The 13,169-nt window shown below is 47.4% G+C and overlaps 2 protein-coding genes across 3 annotated transcripts in view; one reads left to right on the top strand and one right to left on the bottom strand.

Annotated features, from left to right (window-relative positions):
- Positions 1-6,613, bottom strand: part of LRRC18 (leucine rich repeat containing 18) — a 30,455-nt gene extending 23,842 nt beyond the window's left edge. Inside the window, exons 1-2 of one of the 2 annotated variants that reach the window (XM_025397646.1) lie at positions 6,520-6,613; positions 1,988-2,084 (exon numbers count right to left, since the gene is read on the bottom strand). The gene's annotated coding sequence lies outside the window, so the exon portion shown is untranslated. Of the gene's footprint in view, positions 1-1,987; positions 2,085-6,519 lie in introns of those variants that run through there. The other variant, XM_025397647.1, reaches the window with a different exon arrangement.
- The window catches only part of WDFY4 (WDFY family member 4), a 298,615-nt gene that overhangs the window by 249,108 nt on the left and 36,338 nt on the right, over positions 1-13,169 (top strand). Inside the window, exons 48-50 of the mRNA XM_025396309.1 lie at positions 8,613-8,655; positions 10,153-10,272; positions 12,889-13,006. Coding sequence (XP_025252094.1) covers positions 8,613-8,655; positions 10,153-10,272; positions 12,889-13,006 — 281 coding nt within the window. The remainder of the gene's footprint in view (positions 1-8,612; positions 8,656-10,152; positions 10,273-12,888; positions 13,007-13,169) is intronic.

Here is a 13,169-nt window from a genome sequence, read left to right as displayed (position 1 = left end):
TTCTTCTAGATTGTATATGTGGACCAGGCAAAGAGAAAACTCAAGAGCAGGCTGGAACTGCTAGAGGGGCCTAGCACTTCCTGTATCTTTTTCTTCCTTTTGCTCAGCACAAAGTCTAAGTACCTCATGTGTGTCATCTCATTTAATCTGGTCATTCCACTTCACAGACGAAACACCCAGGGCCTAGTCAAAGGCACATGCCTCGACTGGAGCCAGAATCTCTTTGGTGCCCTTTCCCATGGACTTAGCCGCCATCTGGCTTTTCCATGCAAGCTTGGCTTTACAATGTCGGATGGCTCTCTTGGCCGCCCAGGAAGCTCCTGACTCATCATGTTCTGCAGATGCTGGCAGGAGCTGAGCTAGATCCTGTGGGAAACTTTCTTCCTAGTCAGGTCAAGCCCCATCCTTACGGCTCATCCCTCCCCGAAAAAGAAGCATGCATGTGTTATTAGACCCAGTTCTAGGGGCTGAGATGAGTTCCATTATATGAGACCAGTAGGGAGCTCAGAAACTGAAAAATTGGCAGTGAATTGCATTGGCAATGGGCTGAGAGTTGGCAATGGGGCTGACAGCAGAGTACACATGGGCGTGGTTCAGTTGCACACCTTGTGTTCTGGGGTTTCAGGGGCCTGGAAACATCACCTAGCTTTCACTCTCTCATCTCTCCACTGATAGGAAGGGAGAAAGGGCCTGAAGTCACCTTTGATGCTGGGCAACAGTGAGAGACCATTGGAGGCCCAAGCGGAAGCTGGAGGCACCAAGCACCAGGCACTAACAAACCAATCTGCAGACAACCACAGGGCTTGGGGCCCTGCAGGGTGGACAGAAGCTGTCTCAGTGCCTCCCATCTCCCCTGGAGGCTGAGGCTCAAACCCAGAAGGCGTGTGATCACTCCAGCTTACAGGCCTGTCACAGCCCTGTCCTCCTAGACGTGTGACTTTGCACAAGTTTCTTAACCTTTCTGAGTCCCCATTTCATTGGCCGGGAGTGTTATTTCATACTTGGTTCCCATAGCATCCATGTTGTTGATAAATGCATGGAGAATTTATTATGTGCTGGACCCTTTGCAAAGCAAAGACACTACCTAATTTTTAGCACATTAAAATGAGGTTCCTCCCTTTGTATGGATTCTGTGGACCACCCACTACAGACCAGGCATTTTATAGACATTACAATTGAGTCACAACTGCCTGGCATGTCGATTTTCATCTCCACTGGAGGGATACAGCAATTGAGGCTCAGAGAGGCTGAGAAACTTGTGTGGAGTCACAAAGACTCTAAGTAGAGGGTCTGTCTTTTCCCACTATACCTGTCATAAAAGTTGGGACTTGAGGAGTGTGTTCCCGTGTGTCCCATGAAGAATCCCCCTTTGCAAGGCCCAGCTCAGCTTAGGGCTTAACCACTTATTAGTGGGTTCTAGTGTTCAGGATAACTTGTAGAAAAAGTTTACCACTAGACTTCTTAAAACACGGATTGCTCTCCAAACCCCATTACAGTAAACAAGAATCAGATTTGTTCTGCTGGGCTGGACCCTCGTGAACGAACAAGCAGTCACAGTTTAGTTTCCTTAGAGGGGTGACTGGTCGGGTGAAAGCAAACAGTTCAAACACGTCTCCACCTGCCTGTAGAGCAGCAAAAACACCATGGAGACCCAGACATTGGAGACAGGATCCCATGTGATCCCCAAAGCGCCACTGACTCGCACACCTGCCTCCCCAGGCTCGCCTGTGCCCTGGCCTCCGAGGACGCCCACTGTGCCCCAGCTAGCTGCCCTTCCTGGCTGGGGCTCAGGCCAGCTTCCTCCTCTCCTAAATAATGCATTAGGCTGTGTCTGGGCTTTGTAAATAAAGCATACTCGGAGAACAGGCATTTCCAAAGCTGCTTACTCAAACAAGGGGAGAAAGAGAAAAAGTAGAGATCCAAGCAGTTTTTTGGCACAGTTAAAGTAAATTGATAAGTGCAGGGCCGACACCCGAGCAAAACTTACCCTGCTAGTCCCAGCTTCTCCTTCTCAACTGTGAAACTTTGTCACCAAGCAACAAGAGACTTGGGACCTGGAGGTCATTAGCAGTCTTGACACCAGCCTGCAAAGTGAGAGGACACAAGGCTGAAACGGTCTCTAAGACACTCAAATTTCCCAACAGGCTGGCTTACCTGCCACAAGGAGGGAACCCCAGGGCTCACCCGCTGTGATTCCTGCAGTTGGGCTTTTCCTCCGGTTCACCCAGCAGTCAGTGGGAGAGGATCAAGGCAGAGCCCCTGTCCATGGCAACGGCCAGGCGGATGTGGCTATACAGGGAAGAAGCCACACATTTCTCTTGAAAGAGACACATATTTCACTTTAATAGCATTCATGAAACATCACTCCCCTTTCTTTGAATTTGTGCAAGTATTTTTTTTTTCTGCTCTTTGGTTTTTGAGAGGGCTGTCTTTCATCTATTTATTTGAATTTAATTATTTCTTACTTTTTTGTTTCTCTTTGCACCCTTTTTCCACTGTTAAATCAGAGTAGCTATAGTACTCATAAAATCATACAGCCCTGTAATCATATTCTCTCACTTGATTGTATGTCATTAAATGCTGGTGTGTAGTTTCTGAAATCTGCATCCTGAATGAACATACAGCAGTGAGCCTTGTGCTTTGCTTTTCCTGCTGTTTCCAGCCTGGCATTATCGTGAATAAGGCTGCAATTATCTATTTGTGCATCTATGGTCTTTTTTTTTTCAGTTTTTTTTTTTTTGTTACATTAAATTTCCAGAAATTGAGAAAATGAGGAAAACAAATTAAGTATGAAAATTATTATGCAGATGATAAAGCATTGAAGAAAAATTAGAAAATGTATATGCAGAAATAAGAAATTAAAATGCTCTAAATTTTTCCACCTAGTCATAAATTAGAAAATAAATTAATTAGCAAATAAATGAAATAAGTAATTTCAAATCCAAAATTAAATTTAAGTAGTAAAAATTTTGGAAAGTACAAAAAAAGCAAAATAAAATGACTTCAATTTAGAAATGAAAACAAAACAGATCATTAAATGAATGCTAACTATAACATTTTTGAATACATAACCATCACCATATTATGTTTTAAGTCCAAAAAATAAAATACATAATTTAATTTAGACAGCAAATGGATTTAAATAAATTTCTGAATGAAGATGACTAGAAAATTTAAAATTACCTCAAATTCTACTACCTAGTATACTTCTAATTAGAATATATAATACATAATTTTAAATTGAAATTAAATAATATAGAAATCATAAAGCACCTAAGAATAAAATCAATATTTGAAAGAGGAAAATATGCAAGATAAATACATTTTAAAATATAGGTACGTAAAACCTTATGAAAATTAAAAGCACTCAGTCCGGGTGTGGTGGCTCATACCTGTAATTTCAGAACTTTGGGAGGCCAAGAGGGGGTGGATCATGAGGTCAGGAGATCGAGACCATCCTGGCTAACACAGTGAAACCCTGTCTCTCTCAAAATACAAAAACATTAGTCGTGCCTGGTGGCACACGCCTGTAGTCCCAGTTACTCGGGAAGCTGATGCAGGAGAATCGCTTGAACCCGGGAGACGGAAGTTGCAGTGAGCTGAAATCCCGCCACTGCACTCCAGCCTGGGCAACAGAGTGAGACTCCATCTCGAAAAAAGAAAAAGAAAAAACAAAACGAAAATTAAAAGGACTCATAATTTTGGCAACTGGCAGTAACTTTGTATTATATAAATTTCAGGTTTTTTTGTTTTTTTTGTTTTTTGAGACATAGTCTCACTCTTGACACCCAGGCTGGAGTGCAGTGGCACGATCTTGACTCACTGCAACCTCCACTTCCCAGGTTTGAGTAGCTGGGATTACAGGCGCCCACCACCACGCCTGGCTAATATTTGTATTTTTAGTAGAGATGGGGTTTTGCCATGTTGGCTAGGCTAGTCTCGAACTCCTGATCTCAGGTGATCCGCCCACCTCGGCCTCCCAAAGTGCTGGGATTACAGGCGTGAGCCACTGTGCCCAGCCAACTTTCAGATTTTTAACGTATATACAGCCTCATATTATGGCATGGTTGTATAATAACAATCTGGTCAATTTACAAATGCTCATTTTTTAATGTCATGCTGCCAAATATATGCCACTGATTAGTTTGTCAGGTAGCTGGCTTTTCATACACTAGGATGAAGATTTTTGTTTGTTTGCATTTGTTTTCTTCAGTGTCAGGGCCCTGGAGCAAGGTCTGATCCTGGCAGGTGCTCTGAACAGCCAGTGTATCGGTGTTTATGCCGGCTGCTCTGTGCCAGACCGAGGGTAGACACCAACAATGAATTTTACACCTCCCTGGCCTGTACACCACCTCCTTGCCCCACACCTCCATATCTTCGTCTGTTAATGGAAATCATGGTAAATTCGTTGGGCCTTTGTGGAAATTAGACAATAGGCAAAAAGTCTTCACACTTTTTAACAGGTTAAACAATTAAGTGTTATTATTAGGTCTAGAACTGTATGCAGAATTTCCACATGTTAGGGAAATGAAGAGTGATAGGACAGAGAGGTTTAATGAGCTGTTAGTCCAGCAGGGTATCTCTGGTTTGAAAGGGTACATCTGTCTCTGCATGGATTTCTAATGCCCTACCTGGGTCTGAAAAGTAGAGTCCAGGTTGATACAGATTTGCTTCTTAGGAGAAATAAATGGGGAGAGAGGGAGTGTGTTTGGCTTCTCACTGAACAGCTGTGCCCCTGCCACACTCTGCCCCCAACATCTCCCCAGCTCACACATTCCCTACACAGGGAGCCTCCCCTGGCAATGGCTAAGCAAGACTATTTTCTCCTGTCCTGAGAAATAGCCCATACCCTTCAGCAGGCCTGTGTTTCCAGCTTGCCCAGATAAGTGATTTTTCTTCTCATTGTGGCTTGTGTATGCCTAGTGCTTCTTAACTCAAGAGTCAAATCCCTCAGTCACTCACTAACCCATTTTACCATGTCCTCAAAACTGTTTTTGCAAATAGGCAACACATGGGATAATTTGGAGAGGCAGCAGGATTTTGAGATGTGTCTGCATTAGCTCGGGGGCCCAGGTTAACCTACAGGCCCTCCGTAGATGTCTGCCATGTTAGGGCTACACCTAGCCTCCCAGTGCCAGGTGAAGAAGAGGATGGGCAAAGACCCCAGTCTCCTTCCAGGGCTGAGAGGGTGCAGCCTTTAGCCAGATGAGTCCCTCGGCTGAGAGCCTTTGGTCTGGGGGCTAACCTACCATATCCGGAGGCCCAGCCGCAGGCTGTTCTGCCAGCCCCCGATGGAGGATGAGCTCTTGGAATGTGCATCTGGCTCTCTCCTCTCTGCCACCTGCTCTGGGGACCTGGTTTCAGGGTAGGGTGGAGCTGGCCCAAGGGAGAAGAGTCAAAGCAGGACTATGAGGCAACTCAAGGTACTGATGCTGTGCAGCATGGGGTAGGGAAGGCCCTAGGCCACCTGGCATTAGTGCTCAAGCTTCTGAAACTCCTCTAGGGGGTAAAGGACAGAGATTTGGTTAAAAATGAAGCAGGATGGGTGTAAATGACCCCTGGAAATAAGGAATAACTTGAACTACCCACGATGTCCTGATTCAGAGATAATCTTTCCATCTTTGAAGTCATCCAGTAGAGGTGGACACCTGTCCTGGGTGGGAAGGGAATAAAGGGGTTGATGTGATGTCCTCTGTATGTCCGCCCATGCTAAACCCAATAAGGCCAGGCCGGGTAACCGCCACAATCCTCACTGGCTTTGTTCGAGTTCTTCGGTTCTTCTCTGCTCCACCCCAAGTTGCCCACAGGCCCCAGTCTTGTCCTGAAGCTCAGTGCAGGCCCCCAGCAAACCCCGAGGATTGTGTTTGCTGGGCTGAATGAGCAGGTGCACAGGTTCCCAGGTCGCACAATCCTAAGGTCACCCAGAGCGGGACTGGCAGAACCAAGCAGGTCTTGACCAGAAGCAGGCCCCACTCTGCCACCACACTCTCCTTCCTCCCAGAGTAGAAAAGAATCTTCCCTGCTCCTGAACAATGTCAGCATAGCCAGGACCATGCTTGTTGAGCAGCTCCGTGCCCACACCAATGCTAGCCTTCTCCAGACCCATGGTCTCACTGGCTCTCCCATGCCCCTGTGTGACCAGTGTGGCCAGTGTGTTGCAAGGATGATATGGCAGATCAGAGAGGCTTGCTGTCTTGCTTGGGGCCCCCCATTTAAGTGGTGGAGGTAGAATTTAGATCCAGGTATCCCTGACTTCACGGCCAGAGCGCTTTCTCAGGCTGCCTCCCACAGATCTCAAGAGCACATTAGAAAGCCAAGAGCCATTTGCAACATCTTGTTTAATCTAAAACTTACATGATAATGATGGATGATGGACGATGCAGTTTATTAACTCTTAAAGCAATACTTTCAACTAATCGCCAGTTACCTATAAAATTCACATAGATCATTTTGAGAGTTCTGTAATCGCCTTCAGATTAATATGATTTTAAAACAATATTTAAAAAAAATAGAACTCACCTTTGGTTAGGTGTCCTGGAACTGCTGGTAATGGCGTCTTTCTCTGACAGTACCGGAAATAATGGAACTTCCTTGGAGCTGATAGCCAATGAAATGAGGAGTGGGATGGTGAAATGCCTTTTTCTTCTGTATACCATTCCACCTGATAGTAACATCACAAATGACCACAGGCAAAATTCTAGAACCCTGTCTGAAAGGGAGGAGAGCAGAAACTGAATCTCATTTCCTGGATCCTAACAGGCACATTTAGCTCCCCTGCTTTCACTCCTCTGTCCTCACTCCCCTGTCAACTTATAAAACAGAGTAGCTAGATCAGCAGGCTGTGGCATGCCAACTCCACATGCTCATGGCTCTGGAGGGCTCAGCACAGGTCCTTTTCAAGGCGATGACCCTCACTGTCTCCAGCTTGGGCTCTGCCCTTGCCTATAGCCTTAAGAGCAGCCTACCCCTCCAGAACTGGGTGGGTGGCAGAGTCACAGACACAACAGGAGAACCAAATCCTCACTTGATGCTTTGCAACCTAAAGCAGTACATTGGAGCACGTTTTGCCTCTGCTTATTGTTGGGTGTTGCTTGCCTGGATACATGGCCCAAATAGATGACTTCTCTATTAGGGATGAAGAGGTAAATCCCAGCCTGGGGGTTACTTTCTGCTTATGGAAAATCTGCCAAATAAAGAATTGAATGCAGAGGGATGGAGAGCCCGGGACAGAAGATGTGACAGTGGGGCTACGATGGGAAGGTGAAGCGGCACTGTCCCTCTGGGACACACGGGCAGCCAGGCCTTGTCCAGACTGAGCCCGGCAGGGTCCTGACACAGACCATGCAAGTGGAGCAGAGCGTATGTGGGGACTGGGTCTGTGGGCATTCAGATGTCTGCGGGCACCTGAATAGAACTGTGGCAGAGGAGATGGATGGAGCCAAGGGATATGATTTGGCTTGGTGTGGTGGAGCATCTTGAGCAAAGACCTAGTCTTTGGGTAGAGGAGAGTCTCATGGAGTTGGGGAAGAAACGGCTGGAAAAGGAGCAGAGGGGCACCTTGGAGGCTGAGGAGCCGGGCTCTATAATCCCTGCCGAACAGAAAAGACGTTTCGGGTGGAGGAGGAGGGCTCCTCCCACACCCTCCCCAATATTGCCTTTTGTTACCCTTTTTCCTACCAGGGCAGTCCACAATGGGCCTTCACTGGTTTGATATGTAAGTCTTAATTTTAGCCATGTACATTAGTATGGTCTTTTAAAGGAACCATTTGGCCATAGGTAGCAAAATGGTAAATACTCACACTTTTTAACCTAGTGGCACCACAGCTAGAAACTTCTTGTGGATACACTCACAAAAGTACCCAGAGACATGTGCCAAAAGGTGCTCCTGGAAATGTCAGTTGTGAGAACAAAGCCTGTCACGGGGACGGTGAATCAGTTAGGATCCAGCTGTGCAAAACTGCCCCGCGACTACAGAGATGAATGCGAAAGGGCAGTGTGAGCCGATCTCCAGGGCTGCTGCAGCACAAGGGAGGCTGGGTGGAGAACCGGGTGTATGATGTGATCCCATGTATGATTGAAGCTTTTTAGAAACAAACAAAAAAAGCTATGTAGGCATATAGGCAGGCATATGGGTAAAACATTTTCTGGAACATACACTAGAAACTGGTGACTGTGGACACTTCTTGGGAGACTCTTAGGTCATATCTCATGGCCTTCCGTGTTGTTTACATTTTATCCACAAGCAAAAGAGGGGGTCAGGGCAGGGACAAAGAAGGCCAAGATGTGGCAGGGGAATTCTGTGTGGGTTGTGAAGGAGGTCCCCAAGCCTGAGGCTGCATGTCCCCTGGAATTCTTGAGGCAGCAGCTTGTTCTGGTATCACAGCAGAGGGACACTGACTGCAAGAACCTAACCTTCAGCAAGCCGGGGTGGGCCAGGAAGAGCTGGACGACAGTCTCCCTGTACTGCCCGCTGAGAGCCGCTGTGGGATGTGGAAAGTCTGCAGCTTTTCTCAACACCCTGGCCCCACGAAGCCCAGGCAAGCCCCACCTCTCCCCTGTTTGTGTTCTAACCTTGGTATATTTGGTCACCACCATGGTTTTCTGTCCCACAGGAGATACCCTGGCTCCGACAGGACCATGCTGCAGAAGTGGCAGGTACAGTGGCTCCTCCAGAGGGAAGCCCTCTGGGAATGCAAACCAGAGAATGGCCCAGGCCCCAGCGATGGAGAGGAAGTGTGTGGATCAACCAAGAAGGGATCTTATTATTTATTTATTTATTTATTTATTTATTTATTTATTTATTTATTTTGAGATGGAGTTTCACTCTTGTTGCCCAAGCTGGAGGGCAGTGGCGTGATCTCAGCTCACGACAACCTCTGTCTCCTCGGTTCAGGTGATTCTCCTGCCTCAGCCTCCCAAGTAGCTGGGATTACAGGCACCCGCCACCAGGCCCAGTACATTTTTGTATTTTTATTAGAGACAGGGTTTTACCATGTTGGCCAGGCTGGTCTTGAACTCCTGACCTCAGGTGATCCACCTGCCTCAGCCACCCAAAGTACTGGGATTACAGGCGTGAGCCACCGTGCCTGGCCGGGATCTTATTTTTCTAATTTACCAAAATGTCTCAGATATTTCCCTGACCAGATCTCAGTGATGGAGGACAAATCTTGCACATTGGAGTCAGAGCTGGGGAATGCACGTGCATGTGTGTGCGCGCGCACGTACCTGTACACTGCGGATGCCTCCCAGTGGGTACACACACCCCATTTGTGAAGATACACATGTATACAGCCACATAGGGGCCGGGGCATGGGTGTCAATTCTTGTTCCTGGAAGACACATGTGGCTCCCAGCCTGGACAAGTTGACATTCAGCCCAGGGATCTCAAAGAAAGGAAGAGACCCTAAGAGAGGCAGTTGTAGAGATTGGGGGACAATGAGAAAGTAGGTCTTAGTCACTCAGGTCCAAAATCCTCTCCCAAGGGGCAGACTGAGGAAGGGAGAGCCCCTGAGCATACAGGCCCCACGTCAGAGATGATGACTATGTTGGATTGCTCACTCATTCAGCGGCCTTGGTGGATTTTATTCCCAATACGGACCCTGTCTCCATTTGCGACTGTTCATCTGGAGGCAGAGGGCCCTTAAGAGTGAGCATCACCCCAACAGGCAGGGACAGGGAATAGGCAGTTCCCAAAGTCCCAGAGGAAGCCAGACCATCAAGCCCAGGAGTGAGGGCCTCTGTCTCTGGGACTGCCATGACCCCTCTGCTTATTTTCTAACCATCAGTAGGTCAGCAGTCAGTTCACCCCCAGCATTTGTGCTATGCTTTTAGTCAACTTCTGAGTACTGCATCCAACCGTTAACACCAAAGCATGTCTTATCCTTGGCGTTGGATGCTGAACTGCATTGGGTTTTTTTTCCTTGCTGACTTTGCTTCGCGAATATACTTGCCTCTGTTCATACTGAAATTTGTGTGTGGGTCCCTGAGTTGGTGCTGGTTCATGCATGAGATGTGCACAAAGTGACCGAGGGGCTGGCTGCCTGTCCTCACTCACAGAGCCAGGGCCTGCTGATGAGGCCTGAGGGTGGGACCCCCGGCCTTGCGGGAGCATCAAATGTGTTTGGTTTATCCCCTTTCCGTCTCTTCTGGTAGAAAAGGGACATCAGCAATTTTGAGTATCTCATGTACCTCAACACCGTGGCTGGGAGAACCTGCAATGACTACATGCAGTACCCAGTGTTCCCTTGGGTCCTCGCAGACTACACCTCAGAGGTAAGGTCCTCATGTGGAACCCACAGCTGCCCTCAGGCATTCAGACCTTGATAATAGAGACCCTAAGTCAGTATGTAGAGCCTTTGCTAGGAGCTTCTGTCATGTTCACATGACAGAACATGGGTACCTGGGCCTAACGGCTGCTGAAGTTCAGATCTCTTTTTTTTTTTTTTTTTTTTTGAGATGGAGTCTTACTCCATCACCCAGGCTGGAGTGCAGTGGCGCAATCTCTGCTCACTGCAACTTCTTCCTCCTGGGTTCAAACGATTCTCCTGCCTCAGCCTCCCAAGTAGCTGGGATTACAGGTGTGCACCACCATAACTGGCTAATTTTTTTTTTTTTTTTTGTATTTTTAGTAGAGATGGAGTTTCACCATGTTGTCCAGGCTGGTCTTGAACTCCTGACCTCAAATGATTCTCCTACCTCAGCCTCCAAAGTGCTGGGATTACAGGCATGAGCCACTGCACCCGGCCTTAGATCTCTTAAACCCATCGTGGCCTTTGGTATTTGGCTGCCTGGGTTCCTGTCCTGGTTCCCCCTGTGGAATGATCAACACAACTAGCATAATTGCTAACATGAGCCCCAGGGGGCCTCCTGGCTTACTCTCTGCAGTGAAGGCACCTGATGCCATCTACCAAGATGGTGCCATGGGTCAGCCCTTGTGGGGAGAGGCAGTCACAAGCGAGGTGGGCCATGGAATTTGTTCCTAAAATCAACGTGTGCAGGAGAGGGGTCTGGGGAGGAAAGGAGAGAGAGACACAGGGATACAGACACACAGAAAGGATAAGCTACTCTTCCTGGAACTTGAGTTCAGCAACAGAGACGATGGTGTCTGGGCCTCATCTGGTATCTGGACTGAGATGTGTAGTGACAGGGGAAGCTGATGGTGAGATGACAAGAACAGATCCTTCATCTCTTTTAGCCTCCACCCCTGTGCCGCATCAGGCAGGGAAAGGATGGGGAGAAAAACTCCACAGCTGGACCAGGGTGATGTGATGTCTGTGCTCCTATGGGGATAACCAAGCTATGGAGCAGTGTCCTGGCCACCTGGGCTCTGGCCATCTGGAGAAGTGCTGGACTGTATGTAAAGCACATAAGGTGGCTGAGCCACTTGTTCAGATGAGCCTGACCAGTCCTGCCTAGGGCTGCTTGGATGGCAGACCCTCAGGATTTGGGAGAGGGAGACTCAGTCCTTGGTGACCTCTCGTCCCCTCTTAAGACATTTAATGCAGCAAAACATTTCTCACTAGCACTGGCTGCTGCTTATTGCACTAATGGTCCATCGGAGGCTGAGGCATTTCAAACACAAAACCTACTCACATGTTGCAAGTGGTAGTTTGCAAGTCTTTTTTGTTTAGGTCATACTAGGTATTTAAAATCTTTATTATTTATCAACTTAAAAATGAAGAGATTTCTCCTTTAAAAAAATCTGGATTTCCAATATCTTTTGGAAAACCATGAGATCTGGCAACTAGGAATTTTTCTGAACTGGCAAGATTGTGAAAGCTGAGTGTGGGTCTCCGTGTGTCCCCTCCAGCACTCACTGGGATCTTAAGAGGGGCCGTTTCACTCTTGGCCCTGCTTCCCCCTGGCTTTTGCAGGCATTTGAGATAGTGACACCCTTGGCCCCCAGTGGAACATTGAGGATTCACTGCTAGTGGAAAGAAAGGGTTATGAGCCAGGCACAGTGGCTTATGCCTGTAATCCTGGCACTTTGGGAGGCCAAAGCAGGAGGATTGCTTGAGTCCAGGAGTTCAAGACCAGCCTGGCCAACATAGTGAGACCCCATCTCTATCAAAAATACAAAAATTAGTGAAGCATGGTGGCACGCACCTGTAGTCCCAGATACTTGGGAGGCTGAGGTGGGAGGATCACTTGAGCTCAGGAAGTCGAGGCTGCAGTGAGCCATGACCACTCCACTCCACATCAGCCTGAGCAACAGTGAAACCCTGTCTCAGAAAAAAGAAAAGAGAGATACACAGGTACCTCCCCCTATAAAGAAATGCAAACCCCAGCAATTCTTGGCTTCTCTCCTAACATGCAGAACATCAAAAGAAAAAGTTTCCCAGAGCACGTGGCCCTGAAACTGGTCCTGTTTTCTCTGTAGTGTATTCCAAGAGAGGGAAGGGGTGCTCGCAGCATGCTTTCACTGCCAAGAAAGGAGTAGACCTCCAGGAAAAATGAGCAAGTCCCTCTCATTTCCTCCCTGAACAGATGACTTCTAATTTCCTGTAAAATCAGTTTGATTCTAAGCAAGGACCCTGAACTATTGGAGTACATAATGCAGTTTAGGAGCCAAGTGTCTCATAGATAACACAAATTCTTTTAAAAGTATCTTTTCAGTAGCTGGAGGCCATGTTCTGATTTGGGTCAACTTGGAACAGGTTGAGTATGAACTCAATCTTCCCCTCCTCTTATTTTTCATCTCTCCCTTTTTAAGTCTTTGTGGATCACTGGCTCTGGGGCCATAAAACCCCAGCCTGCCAACTAACCACCAGAGGCAGGTCAGACCAAATGACAGTAAACCAATAAAGAGAACCATAAAACTCAAGAGCATGACTCCTAGGGCACAAGCGGGTCCGGGGAGTTAACTCCAGCTGCACATCTGCCTTCTAGACATTGAACTTGGCGAATCCGAAGACTTTCCGGGATCTTTCAAAGCCCATGGGGGCTCAGACCAAGGAAAGGAAGCTGAAATTTATCCAGAGGTTTAAAGAAGTTGAGAAAACTGAAGGTGAGTAGATCCAGCTTGATTTTTTGTGCAGTGTTATTCTTCTGGATGCCCTGAAATGATAGTTGACAACAATTAAGGTGGTCACCTAGCCTACAAGTGATTGCATTTGAACAGAGGACTCTAACCTGGTGGTAGGAAGTGCCTGGGGAGCTTCTAGAAAATA

Source organism: Theropithecus gelada, chromosome 9, assembly GCF_003255815.1.
Source record: "Theropithecus gelada isolate Dixy chromosome 9, Tgel_1.0, whole genome shotgun sequence".
Taxonomy (NCBI): domain Eukaryota; kingdom Metazoa; phylum Chordata; class Mammalia; order Primates; family Cercopithecidae; genus Theropithecus; species Theropithecus gelada.
This window is presented reverse-complemented; position numbering and strand designations above follow the sequence as displayed.